General features: G+C 43.2%; 1 protein-coding gene across 1 annotated transcript in view; it reads right to left on the bottom strand.

Moving 5' to 3' along the window:
- Positions 1 to 8532: 8532 nt before the first annotated feature.
- Mccc1 (methylcrotonyl-CoA carboxylase subunit 1) overlaps positions 8533 to 13922 on the bottom strand; it is a 46099-nt gene continuing 40709 nt past the window's right edge. Inside the window, exons 17-19 of the mRNA XM_051185808.1 lie at positions 13386 to 13493; positions 10749 to 10820; positions 8533 to 9563 (exon numbers count right to left, since the gene is read on the bottom strand). Coding sequence (XP_051041765.1) covers positions 9450 to 9563; positions 10749 to 10820; positions 13386 to 13493 — 294 coding nt within the window. The 3' untranslated portion in view covers positions 8533 to 9449. The remainder of the gene's footprint in view (positions 9564 to 10748; positions 10821 to 13385; positions 13494 to 13922) is intronic.

The raw sequence follows: 13922 nt of genomic DNA, 5'->3' as shown, positions 1-13922 counted from the left end.
CACACAATGGAAGCACAAGAGTCACTCCAAACACTTTTCATGAGGCTACACTTACCTTGGTACCCACACCACACAAAGACACAACTAAGAAAGGTAACTGCAGACCAATATCCCGCATGAACATTGATGCCCAAATACTCAATAAAATACTGGCAAATCAAATCCAAGGACACATCAGAGAAATCATCCACCATGACTAAGTAGGCTTTATCCCAAGGATTCAGGGATGGTTCAACATACGAAAATTTATCAGTGTAATCCATATAAACAAACTGAAAAAGAAAAACCACATGATCATTTCACTAGATGCTAAAAAAGCCTTTGACAAAAGTCCAACACTCCTTCATGAAAAAGGTCTTGGAGAGATCATGTATAACAGGAACATACCTAAACATAATAAAAGCAATATGCAGCAAATCAACACCCAGCATCAAACTGAATGGAGAGAAGCTTAAGGCGATTCCTCTAAAATCAGGAACAAGACAAGGCAGTCCACTCTCTCCTTATCTCTTAAATATTGTACTTGAAGTACTAGCTTGAGCAATAAGAAAACAAAAGGAGATCAAGGGGATACAAATTGGAAAGGAAGAAGTCAAACTTTCACTATTTGCAGATGAAATGAGAGTTTACATAAGTGACCCAAAAAACCTATACCAGGGAACTTTTACAGCTGATAAACACCTTCATCAAAGTGGCAGGATACAAGATTAACTAAAAAAATCAATAGCCCTACTATAGACTATATAAAGGGGCTAAGAAAATAAAACAGAGAAACATCATTTAGAATAGTCAAAAGACAACATAAAATATCTTGGGGTAACGCTAACCAAACAAGTAAAAGACCTGTATAATAAGAACTTTGTGTCTTTAAAGAAAGAAATTAAAGAAGATACCAGAAAATGGAAAGATCTCCCATGCTCTTGGATAAGAAGGATCAACACAGTAAAAATGGCAATCTTGCCAAAAGCAATCTACAGATTCAATGCAATCCCCATCAAAATCCCAGCACAATTCTTCACAGACCTCGAAAGAACAATACTCAACTTTGTTTTGGAAAAACAAAAAACCCAGGATAACCAAAACAACCCTGTACAATAAAAGAACTTCCAGAGGCATTACCATCCCTGACTTCAAACTCTACTATAAAGCTATAGTCCTGAAAACAACTTGGTGTTGGCACAAAAATAGACAGGTACACCAATGGAATGAAATTGAAAACCCTGATATTAACCCAATTACCTACAAACACCCAATTTGTGACAAAGAAGCTACAATTATACAATGGAAAAAAAGAAAGCATCTTCAACAAATGGCGCTGGCATCCTGAATGCTGGCATGTAGAAGACTGCAGATAGATCCATATCTATTGCCATGCACAAAACTGAAGTCCAAATTTATCAAAGATTTCAACATAAATCCAGCCACACTGAACCTCTAACAATAGAAAGTGGGGATACCCTTGAACAAATCGGTACAGGAAACCACTTCTTGAACAAAATACCAGTAGCACAGACACCAAGATCAACAATTAATAAATGGGACCTCCTGAAACTAAAAAGCTTCTGTAAGACCAAGGACACAGTCAACAAGACAAAATGGCAGCTCACAGAATGGGAAAAGATCTTTACCAATCCCACATCTGACAGAGGGCTGATCTCCAAAATATACCAAAAACTCAAGAAGCTTGTTATGAAAACACTGAATAATCCAGTTAAAAAGTGGGGTACAGAACTAAATAGAGAATTCTCAATAGAGGAATCTATAAGACACTGGCTGAAAGGCAACTTACGAAAGTGCTCAACATCCTTGGCCATCAGGGAAATGCAAATCAAAACAACTCTGAGATAACATGTTACCCCTGTCAGAATGGCTAAAATAAAAACACCAATGACAGTTTATGCTGGAGAGGATGTGGGGAAAGGGGAACACTCCTTCACTGCTAGTAGGAGTGCAAACTCATACAGCCACTTTGGAAATCAGTATGATGGTCCCTCAGGAAAATGGGAATCAGTCTACTACAAGATCCAGCAATTCCACTCTTAGGCATATACCCAAAAATGCACATTCATACAACAAGGATATCTATTCAACTATGTTCATAGCAGCATTTTTTTTGTAACAGCCAGAACCTGGAAGCAACCTAGATGCCCTTCAACTGAAGAATGGATGGAGACAATGTGGTACATTTACACAATAGAGTACTACTCATCAGACTCATCAGAAAGAAAAAACAATAGAATCTTGAAATTCTCAGGCAAATGGATGGAAGTCCAAGAAACCAACCTGAGTGAGATAACCCAGTAACAAAAAGACAAACATAATATGTACTAACTCATATATTGATTTTAGACATAGAGAAAAGGATTACCAGCCTACAATCCACATCACCAGAAAATCTAGGAAACAAGAAAGATCCTAAGAGGGACATACAGGGTCCTCTGGAGAAGGGGAAAGGGAAAAGATCTTCCCCAAGCAAATTGGGAGCATGACGGGGGGGGGGGGAGGAGGAGTTAGGAGAAAGAGAAGGGGAAAAGAGGAGGGGAGAGGAAGACATGAGGGTTCTGGAAGATTGAGTCAGGGAAAGAATAGAGAAGAGCAAGAAAAAAGATACTGTAACAGAGGGAATCATCATAGGTTCTAAGAGCAATCTGGCACTAGGGAAATGTCCAGAGGTCTACAAGGATGACCCCAACTAACAATCTAAGCAATAGTAGAGAGGCTAGCTTAAATCCCCTTCCCTGATAATGAGATTGATGAGGTACCATTCTAGAGCCTTCATCCAGTAGCTGATGGAAGCAGAAGCAGAGACCCGCAGCTAAACACTCAGCCAAACTCCTGGAATTCAGTTGCATAGAGGGAGGAGTGAGGAGCAAAGGGGTCAAGACCAGCCTGGAGAAACCCACAGAAACAGCTGACCTGAACAAGGGGGAGATCATGGACCCCCTGAATATGGGTATCTGTTGGACTGCGCAGTCTGGGGCCTCTGGAAATGGATCATTATTTATCCCCAGTATATGAATGGACTTTGGGAGCCCATTCCACATAGAGGGATACCTCCTCAACCTAGACATATGGAGGAGGGCCTAGGCCCTGCTCCAAATGACATGACAGACTTTAAGGGGATGGGATGGGAGTTGGAGGATGGTAAGGGAGGAGGGGAGGAGTCAAAGGTGAGGGAACTGGGATTGACATGTAAAACAAACTTGTTTCAAATTTAAATAAAAAAAATATTATCGTAAGAGAAAAATGAAGTTAAGATTTATATATACCAAGGTTTGTCTTCCCTTGTCAGCTCCCAACCTTAGGCCCTGCATCAGTCTCTGGACAATCTCCACATCCTCTAAGGAGTACTGAAGAGTGTGCACTTTATACAACTTGTAAAACATAAGCTCTTGGGAAGTCTCCAGCAGCCCCCGTCTCCAGGTAGACTGAAGCACACAAAGGCTTTGCCTTTGTGGGCTGCCACTTCCCTGTCTGTTGTCCAGTCCATGACAGAGTACTCTGCCCCAATATACTGTGGCTTTCCTTCCTTATTAGCCTATGCTAGTGCCCATGCCTGAAGCCTCCTGCTACTACCTGCCATCTCTCTTCTCTGTCAGGCAAATGGCTGTCCTCTAAAGCTCAGCTAAAATGTTACTCCCTTCCTCTCTGTCGATCTCCAGGATGTTTTCTACTCTCCTGGTCCTCATAGCATCTAGTGCCCAGGTACTTCTAACTACAATTTATTACCTTTTTCCTGTATGTCTGCATCACTTTCATTAGACAGAGCCAGGACACAAGTAATTTTTCCCCACTTTATTTCCATGAACAGAAGGAAATGTCAGATGTCTGTAGAACTGACACGTGTGCATACATGAAGGAACCCGGCTTGCTACCAGACCAAGTCTGACTGCTCACCTCACATGGGCCTGTTGAGCATAAGTGACTCCTGCCCCAAGCCCATCTTGCTGGATGCCAGGGTTATGAATGGTTTGAATGAGCAGAGGACGTTTCCACACTGAAGGGCTATCTTATCACAGCCCAGGGTTACACACCCAATCTTCACTGCCTAACCATGAAGACCAAAGACCAAAGATTACATCCTTGGGCTTTCATCATAAAATAAAAGCCGTAAGGTCTCACTGTGTAGCCGGGCTGGGCCTGCAAATCACGATCCTCCTGCTTCAGAGTGCTGGGATTATAGCTGTGTGCCACCACACCAACCTCCCCATCACTGATTAGTGCACTGCTATCCAAGTCCTGACAGAAAATGGAGGCTAGGGGAGTCTCTGCCCCATGTCCCTTGTACAGGACAAGTCAGGGAAAATTATGTCAACTGTTTGTAGATCTAGTCTCACTGCCTGCCTTCGTGTATTCACAACTGGTGATCATTCTAAGAATTAATTTCAATATGCTGGTATCTTAGTGAATGTTCTATTGCTGTGAAGAGACACTATGACCACTGCAACACTTTTAAGGGAAAGCAGTTAACTGGGACTAGCTTACAATTCAGAGGTTCAGTCCATTATCGTTATGGTGGGAAGTGTGGCAGCATGCAGGCAGACATGGTGCCAGAGGAGGAGAGTTACACATCTGGATCCAGTCAGCAGAGAAAAACACTGGGACTGGCTGAAGCTTTTTAAACCCCAAAGCCTATTCCCAGTGACACACTTCTTCCAACAAGGCCACACCCACTCCAACAAGGCCACACCTCCCAATACTTCTCAATGAATGCCACTTTCTGATGACCAAGCATTCAAATATGTGAGTCTATGGGGCCATCTTATTCAAACCAACACAGTGGTAATGGAGTGCTGGGCTTCAATTTTTTTCTATGCACATTCACTTAAAGAGCTTCCTTTGCTACACTGAAAGGTCTAAATGGCATTCTTCGAAAGGGGGCAAACAGCAACTAGAAATTTCCATCAGATTAACTTTGCACTTCCTTCTTCCAGAGAAGCGACATTTGGGGGCTGGAGGCTCAGCCCAGTGCAGAGCAATTACCTGCTGGTGCAACACTCTGGGTTTGCTTGCTAGCACCAAAGATACACAACTAAATGGGAAAGTTTGGTTTGAAGTGGAAATGTTATCTGTTGATGAGACTGTCATTTGAAAAGTCATGGTTCCGATGGTCAGGAAGGCTATCCCCTCATGCTGTGTGTGTATCTGTAGGAATAACTAACTCTCTAACTGGCTTGCTACTCTCTTGGCAGTTTTCCCTTCTTCCCAGCTCAGATGCTGCTGTGAAATACCTTTTCTTCAAGTACATCTTAATGTAACATTTGATTTATAAAAGGTTTAATGCCACTCCTTATGAAGTATAATTGTGTAACAAAAGTAACAAAACAACCACCCAGCCAAACTGGACTATTTACAGTCTGTATGCACTTCAGCCAGCCCAGGCTGTGTGTGTGTCTACAGCTGTGACATTTTTTATTACATTTGGAAGAATACAGTGTTATTACTTCTCTAGATGAGCTAAACACTGTATTTTCAGGTGGCCAACTTGGGAGGGTCTGAGTATATACTGCATGTTTCCACAGACAGACTTATTTCTCTAAGCAATGACTCCACTTGCTTAGTTTGTTGCTATGCATTGTCCAATGTGTGCCCAAACTGGAATCCCTTTCTTGCTAATTGTTTTTTTGTGTGGCTATGTGTGTGTGTGTGTGTGTGTGTTGACCTTGCACATACTAGGCAAATCTTGTACCAATGAATTTCCGTTTACTGTGAGTATGCCTAGTGCACAAGTGTATTTGGAGTTTTCTAGAAGTAGAGTATTAGATCACAGGGAATGGAAGTAATCTTGTGAACACTGTCTGTGTTTCTCAAAGAGGCTCTATATGTCAGACAGGTTTCCCCCTCAGATGTCACTATGTTCTGTTAATCCCAATGGTGAGGATAAAACCACTACCACAATTTGAAGCAAGCTTAATTTTTATTGGGGTGCACCCGAGACATGGCCAGTGACCGTCTCCTAAGTCAGTTAAAGATAACAGCCTTGAATCCATCTCTTGGGTCCCCTTTTATGGAGTAAAATCATGAGTAGTTTTACAGAAGGGAAACAACAGGACATAAGGAAATACAAATAAATATTTTAAAAAATCATGTGGTCACTCATCATGTATATTAGGAAGGGGTGAGGGAGTGACAGGGAAGGTAAGGACATTCTCAATAACATATCAAAGTCATGGGTTCGGGAAGGTCAGGTTCCAGGAAACAGAGAGCAACTCAACTCGCACAGTAAATAAAAACTTAATTTTTTAAAAAATACAGCATGATGTATCTAGCCTTCACAATGGAGTCAGGCAGGTTCCTCAATTCTTTGCTAAAAAAGTAATTCTGTATAAGCAGCCCTCGCTCCTTATTGGTTTCCCACTTCATGGCAGGACTTTTCCTCAGCCTCCACTGTCCACGTTTCTCATGCAGCCTGGCCAGCCTGCCATCTCTCCCCCAGTTGTGCACATCTGCACAGGAACAGGCACTAATGGTTCATTGCCACTCAGGCTTGTCACTGCCTCACTTCTTGGTCTAACTCCTCCATCCCTGGATTTTCCTTAATGAATCTTACCCTGGTCACATCTGCCCACAAAACTTTCACTGAAACACCATTTCCACACTAGTCAGCATCCAGATGTTACCTTGATGAATAAATGAACATATTCACTAGGACATATAATCAGACTGTGGGAAACCTACATGCCTGACTCTCTGGTATGATTATAGCACAAATTCTAATTGGTATTAATAATAAAAATACCTGAGTCAGTTATTGGGGGGGGGGGGCGGGGTAGCTGAAAGATCAGCCAGCCACGAGTTACCTCTACTGAATCCTCAGACCACAGGGGCAATCCTGTCTCTAGGGATCATCAGACTGAATGCATCCTCAGACTGACTGCTTAGACTGGATCTATCTCTACCAATCCTCAGCCTGCATCTCTCTCTTGTCTCATCCCATCTTATATTCTGCCTAGCCAAATCACTCCTGTCTCCACCTTTCTAGTGCTGGGATTAAACGTGTGTGATCCTAAGTGGTGGGATCACCTTTGTGTGTGCTGTTTCTCTTTTAGACAGATTCAATCTCATGTAGCCCAGGTGGTCTTAAACTCACTGAGATGTGCCTGCCTGTCTGAGTGCTGAGATTAAAGGTTTGTACCACCACTGCCTGGCCTCTACAGCTAGCTAGTGTGGCTAGCTCTGAGCTCTGATCTTCAAGCAAGTTTTATGTTAGAATATAAACAAAATATTGTAACATGATAAATAAAAGACCCAGAATTGATATTGGGGTTCAAGATTCAAGCTGAAGATCAGAAAGGCAACGCAGCCGGCCACTAGCTCTTACTGTGCCTCAGCTCAGACCAAAGAGAGGATCCTCAGACTGTTCCCGACTATACTGCTCCTCAATTCACTCAGACTGCTATGTTCTGCTCAACGTGGCTGGAGACTAATTCTGACACTGAATACCAGCTCTGAGATCCTGCTCCTGTCTTATATACCGCCCTAATGTGGGGATTAAAGGTGTGTGATCCCAGGTGCTGAGATCACCTTTGTGTGAGCTGTTTTTTGTTTTTTGTTTTGTTTTTTTTTTTTTTAAAGGACTGGATCAATTTTGTGTATTCAGTGTGGCCTTGAACTAATGGATTGCTATCTCTTAATCCTGAGTCCTGGGATTAGAGTATGTGCCACCACCTCTTAGCTTCTATAGCGAAGTAGTGTGGCTGCTTTGCTATTTTCATCTCCAGTGGCTTTAATAAATCATAAACAATATGTCACCACAACAAAACCACACACAATGGATCATAACTGCTTTTGGAAAGGCTTCCTTTGACACATAGGGCATACAGTTTGGAAATGTTGTCATGATTATGCCCACGCTCACCCCCAATTAAGTTATTGACCAGGCAATCCTCACCCTCCTGCCCTCCACTACACTCTCTCCAGACCTGAGGCCACCCGCAGGTGCCTCTCCTCCCCCTAGTCCCAATTCCCTAGGGACTCGCCAGTAGCTTGCTGCAACTCTAGCCTTCCTTCTCCCCCTGAAGCCTTCTCAGTCTCCTTTCTAGCCCAGCCCCGTTCCTTTGTGTCAGCCATATGTGGAGAGGCCTGAAGTCTATATCTGGGATCATCTTCTATTGTGCTCCAACCTTATTGTGAGGTAGGGTCTCTCAACCAAACTCAGAGCTCACAGATATGTCTAGTCTTGCTAGCTGCCTCAGATCAAGGATCCAGTCTCCACCTTCTGAGGGTGGGACTGTAGGCAAGTTGGCATGCTTACCTGGAATTTTCATGGATGCTAGGAATCAAAATTCTAGTCCTCTAGCTTTTGTGTTAGTCACTCTGCCATCTCCTCTGTCCTTTCCCCTTTTGTGCAAAATTATATCCTTTTACTTTATCCAAATTAAAGATAAATAACATTCTAGTATGATAATTCTTTAAAATACACACTCAGCAAGTACAGTAGTACCATGCCCAGCACAGCTCCAGGGACACACCTGACTGGGGTGGCAAGGGAATAAAGACAAGACTGGGGATTGCATGGACTAGACTCGCAGATGGAGAAATCACAGCACCTTGGATGTGCAGAGTGTTTATTACATAGAAGTGAACAAGCATGTGAGATCATGGCATACATGTAAACAAAGAGGTAGGGTTTACGGTATACAGTTGGATGGAGGCCATAGATTAGCTAATCTTGGAAGGAGTGGTCTCTGGAGGAGAGCAGGCTGTAAACATCCCAGGGGTAGATGGCTATGATGGACAATGTTTGCATACAATACCAATATCTGCACATGAAACAGTGGAAGGCTTTGCTCAAAATTCCTCTGAGCCTCACTCCCCAATGGCAATATTGGGGCTAAGGAAGCCTTTGCCATTTTCTTCAGGTCTAAGGCTGAGGTCCTTGACGTGGGCCATGCCCACGTCAACAGCACACATTCAGTCAAGACTTCACTCACTTGGTGCTTCCCAGGCTCCCCGCAAGTACAATAAAGGCAGAAGAATCTAAAGAGAAACTTTCCAAACACAAGGACTAGAAACAAGTAACTCTCATATCTTAAACTACTCAATTAAGTTACGCTCGGTTGAGATCAGCTCTGTGACATCTGCCTCTGAAGTATGTTATTGTACTGTCATCAGGGTTAACTAGAAAACCATTCATTTGCATGACTTTTCCTTTTAATTTCTCGCTTGATCAAGCTGCCCTCTGCCCTAGTCCTAAAAGAGTGAACATATAAGATTTAAGGCAAACATTAGTCTCTCCCACCACAAAAAATACAACTCAGTTTTATTTCTATTAAATCCTTTGAGATAATTTCTAAGTATGAAAGGGTTTTAAGTACCATCACATCATTGTTTTTGAATAAAGCTCCTCTTTCTGGGATGTAGAGATTCAGGAGGCACTTGCTGTATCGGGCAGGTAAGATGCTATGCAGCCGGATTTCTTTGATGGGCACAGTTCATTTTGACTTGCATTAGTCAGATTCCTCCTCCTCGAACTCCACTAAAGGTGCATGTCTGTTGGCCTGGGCCCCTTCTCTGAAGAGCACCTTTTTAATCCTGCCATCCTTTGGAGCTTTTATGGTGTGCTGTAGGGACATAAACAACAATGTAGTCATACCAGCAAGGGCCAGGCACACACCAAACCACGAGAAGCAGACAAAAATGAGAAAAAAATAAAAAAAAAAAAAAAAAAAAAAAGAAAAACCCAGCTAACACCTTCAATGCCCTGTACTTTCTCATATATTTACACACATCTCCATCCATAGAGAAAATGGAAACACAGTTGAGAAGAGTCAATACCAAGCACGAACACTGTCAAGGACATGACTGGGATGCTCTTGTCTAAGAGCAATCTCAACCAGGTTTTACATCACACTTTCATGTGGGGAGCTTATATGAAGTGCTAGGACTCAGGGTGCCATTCAGTGTACCCCACCAGCTGCACAGAACCCTGGGATCAATCCCAGCATCACAACTGGGCCTTCCTGCTGAGGCCCCAGTTCAACTTGTCTCTGGAAGCAGGTTTACAAAGCTTCCAAAGCGAATGCAGTATTTGCCTACGGCCAGGAGCTACTGGCCTACAGTCCAATGCTTGTCATCCTTTATTCAGCTTTAGGAAATAGCAACAGTGACTGTTCAACTGGGATATTGCTGTTGATAATTTCAGTAAGTACAGAAAGGCAGGTATGGCTTCACCAGATAAAAATGTATTTTCCAGAAGGATGGTTGCTTTAGCTTCTTGCAATACTTAGCCAGTTGATGACTCTTAGTATTTAAAATGTTATTAACTCATCAAATAAAGCAAAGAACAACTAGGCTGGGTTGTTCCCAAGGCTTACTTGGCAACCTACTTTGGGATTTCTTTTCTTCTTCTTCTTTTTTTTTTTTTAATAATTTTTTAAATTTAAATTTGAAACAAGCTTGTTTTACATGTCAATCCCAGTTTCCTCACCTTCCCCTCCTCCCCTATCACCCACCAACTCCCATCCTATCCCTTCTGCTCCCCAGGGAGGGTGAGGCCTGCCATGGCCTGCCAATCATTTGGAGCAGGGCCTAGCCCCTCCCCCATGTTTCTAGGCTGTGAAAGTATCCCTCTATGTGGGATGGGCTCCCAAAGTCCATTCCTACACTAGGGATAAACACTGATCCACTACCAGAGGCCCCATAGACTGCCCAGTCCTCCTAACTAACACCCACATTCAGGGGGTCTGGGTCAGTCCTATGCTCGTTTCCCAGCTATCAGACTGGGCTGACCTTGGGATTTCACATACCTCCATCTTCATGGCGATCATAACCATCAGAGAGTCTCCGGTTTTTACTCTGTCTCCAGCTTTCACAAACACCTAGAGATCGAGGGTGCATTAACACACAGGTCCTTCCTGCTCTCCAGAGTCGGTATGTGAGCAAGCAGAATAGAAGCACATGCCTACACGTCTGTACTATTTGCGGAGGACAGATGTGCCAGGTAAACTGGAGACTGCAGGCCCACCTAGCACTGCTAGCACCACTGAGGTTGTATATGCTGCCTCTGTAGGTTACGAGCTAGCTTTGCCTGCTTCATGTGAATGATTTACACAATGTGGTGCTGTTTTGTCTTTCATGAATATACTCAGGACAGACCTGGACTTCTGATACAGGTAAAAGGAGACATATAAACAACACAGGAAGGACTGATACTGGGAAATGCCTATACAGGGTGGGGGATGAGACACTTAACTAGTTTCCTAGCTTGGGGGGTTGCTTACAATAGCCTTTCAAACTCTGTTGAGTCTGTGTGACAAGTGTGTAAATAGTCCCCACATGAGAGCCAAACACTTAGCAACACCTAAAGGACGTCCCTCTCTCCAGTTCTACCAGACTGATGAGCTGGTATAGGTCAAGTGTCTCCTTAGTTAACAGCTATCAAACAGTCTGTAAAGGCATCTCTGGGAGAGTTAGCTCTCACAGTCATAAGCAACAGGCATCTGTGGGTGCTCCAAAGATCACCCAGCCATTGTGTGCCCATCTTCAGATGTAAGATGAATATTTTCTGCAGGCATCCCTCTCTGTGGGAGGCTGGTGGTAACTGAGATTGACCAAGCCAAGTCTGTCAGCTCACACAGCGGAGAGCAGTGGGAAACTAAATAATTATTTTCTTCTCTTTTTGTTGTTCCAAAGATATACAGCTGAACTTTTTATTTTTTGCAGTGTTGGTGAATGAACCCAGGACTTCATCCTATGTGAGGAAGGTTTTATATCACAGCCATATTCCCAGCCACAAGGGAATTGATATGACCTAATGTACTGGGGAGACCAGATATTTATCCCCACAGAAATTAGTTTGTTTTGTGCTACCATTTGGATGTCTGTATCCTGCTGAAATTCACGTTGAAATATTAAACCCAAGGTGATGTTTGAAGGTAATTAATTACCTCACCAGGGATCTGTACCCTCACAGAGAAAGCACAAGAAAGGTCCTTTGACCTTCAACCATGTGGGGACATTGGGAGGAGATGGTTGGTCTACTGTGACACAAAGAAACAGACTTCTCACCATTTACATGAGACAAGATTTTCCCAACCTCCAGAGCCACAAAGAGTAAACTTATGTAGTTTCTAGTCCTCAGCGTATGAAAGAAAGTCCGTGCTAGCAGCCAAGTAAACTAAAAGAGTGAATGTCCACACTATATCGTAGACTGTATGAGATCACGTGGCTTGCTGGGTGTGGAGGGGTGTGCTTGTAATTTCCGCACTTGAAGGATGGGGCAAGACAAATGCTCTAGTCTGAGATCAGTCTGGCTACATAATGAAACCCTGTTTCAAAACCACAAAAACAAACAACTTCCTCTCCAACCTGCACTCCACCCTGAGCCAGCCACATGGGTCCCCAATACCAGCCTTCCAAAGTCATTTTAACATGTAGGCAATTCTCATTATTTCATGGCAACATTGTATGTTGTTAAATTTCACATTAAAACTCTGAGTTTTTAGATAATGTTTGGTGACTACTCTATTTTCATTCTTACAAATACATTCTGAGTTAGGTGTGTTGGCACCTGAGAAGCTGAGGGAGGAGGATCCCTTTGGCTCAGGAATTCAAGCGCAGCCTGGGAAACATTTGTGCTTTAATTCACCCTTCTAGCTCCTTGTCTCTCTTTTCTTTGGCACTGGGGATTGAAGGCTAAGCACATGCTCTGCCACTGAGCTATGCTCCTAGATCAGCTGTTGTTGTACTTTTTTCTTTTGTTGTGACAGAGTCTTGCTGTCCTTGGTGCCCAGGCTGGCCTCAAGTTCAGGTGACCCTCACCCCTCAATCCGCCAAGTTGCTGAGATCACAGGCTCAGGAACCAGGCAAGACACACTGTACTGTGAAGTAAACACTTCCCTTCAAATAGCAGTCTCAGGGCTGCAGAGATGGTTCAGTGATTAGTGCACCGGCTACTCTTCCAGAGGACCCAGTTTGCTTCCCAGCATCCACATGGCAGCTCACAACAGTCTCCGACTCCAGTTCCAGGGGCCCCAATACCCTCTTTCTGGCCTCTGTGGGCACTTGCACACATATGGTGCCCAGACAGGCATGCAGGCAAAACACCCACACACACATAAATAAAATTAATATTAAAAAAAAAAAAAAAAACCAAACAACCCTCCCTCAGCAGTCTTGGGGTGGAGTTCAGGTGTGTTCTCAATATGTATGAGGCTCTGGGTTTGAACTCTGGCTCACACATGCAGCACATCCCCCCCACAAACTCCCCAAAAATTAGGTAGTTATGTACATTAACAATTAAATCACTATATTTCAGCCTTCTTATTTTCTTGAAGTGAGTGTTTTTCAATGAGCAAAAATTTAGGCAGGAAAGGATATGCAAAGACTCAGAAAGGCATTTACTAGCCATTGCTGGCATCATTTTACAGATGTCCCTTGATTACCTTTTCAATGGTTCCAGTCATAGGAGCGATGGCACCTCCCTGAGTTCCTTCTGAGCTCACTGAAGACAAGTACTTGGGTACTGGAATGCCAATTTCAATTCTGCCTTCCTATACAAAACAGTGAACATAGAATCAAGGTCTCATCTCTTTATTTCCATTAGCATAACCAAGGGATTGGTAATGTTCAAGCTATTAGTAACCATTAGTGGCCATTAACACCTGGTTCTAACGAAGCTTAGTGATCTTAACAGGCTACTAAGCCTTGCTCAGTCTCAGCTCCCATGACACAGAGGTAATGGTATGATGCCTGGCCAGGGATTGGGAATTAAAAGAGGACTGTAGATGACATGATTCCTGCTTTCCAGAAGGGATTTTTAGTGGCATCTTTACTATGGAGAACATAGTATACAATAAGAACTTCACATTTCACATACATAATACTATGCCTTAATTGGCTCAGTTCTATAAAGGAGGTATGCTTACTAGTCAAGGTTATAGATGGAAGAAGCAAACCTGAAGGTCACGTAGCTGCTGAGT

Source organism: Phodopus roborovskii, unplaced genomic scaffold, assembly GCF_943737965.1.
Source record: "Phodopus roborovskii unplaced genomic scaffold, PHOROB, whole genome shotgun sequence".
In the NCBI taxonomy this organism is placed as follows: Eukaryota; Metazoa; Chordata; class Mammalia; order Rodentia; family Cricetidae; genus Phodopus; species Phodopus roborovskii.
This window is presented reverse-complemented; position numbering and strand designations above follow the sequence as displayed.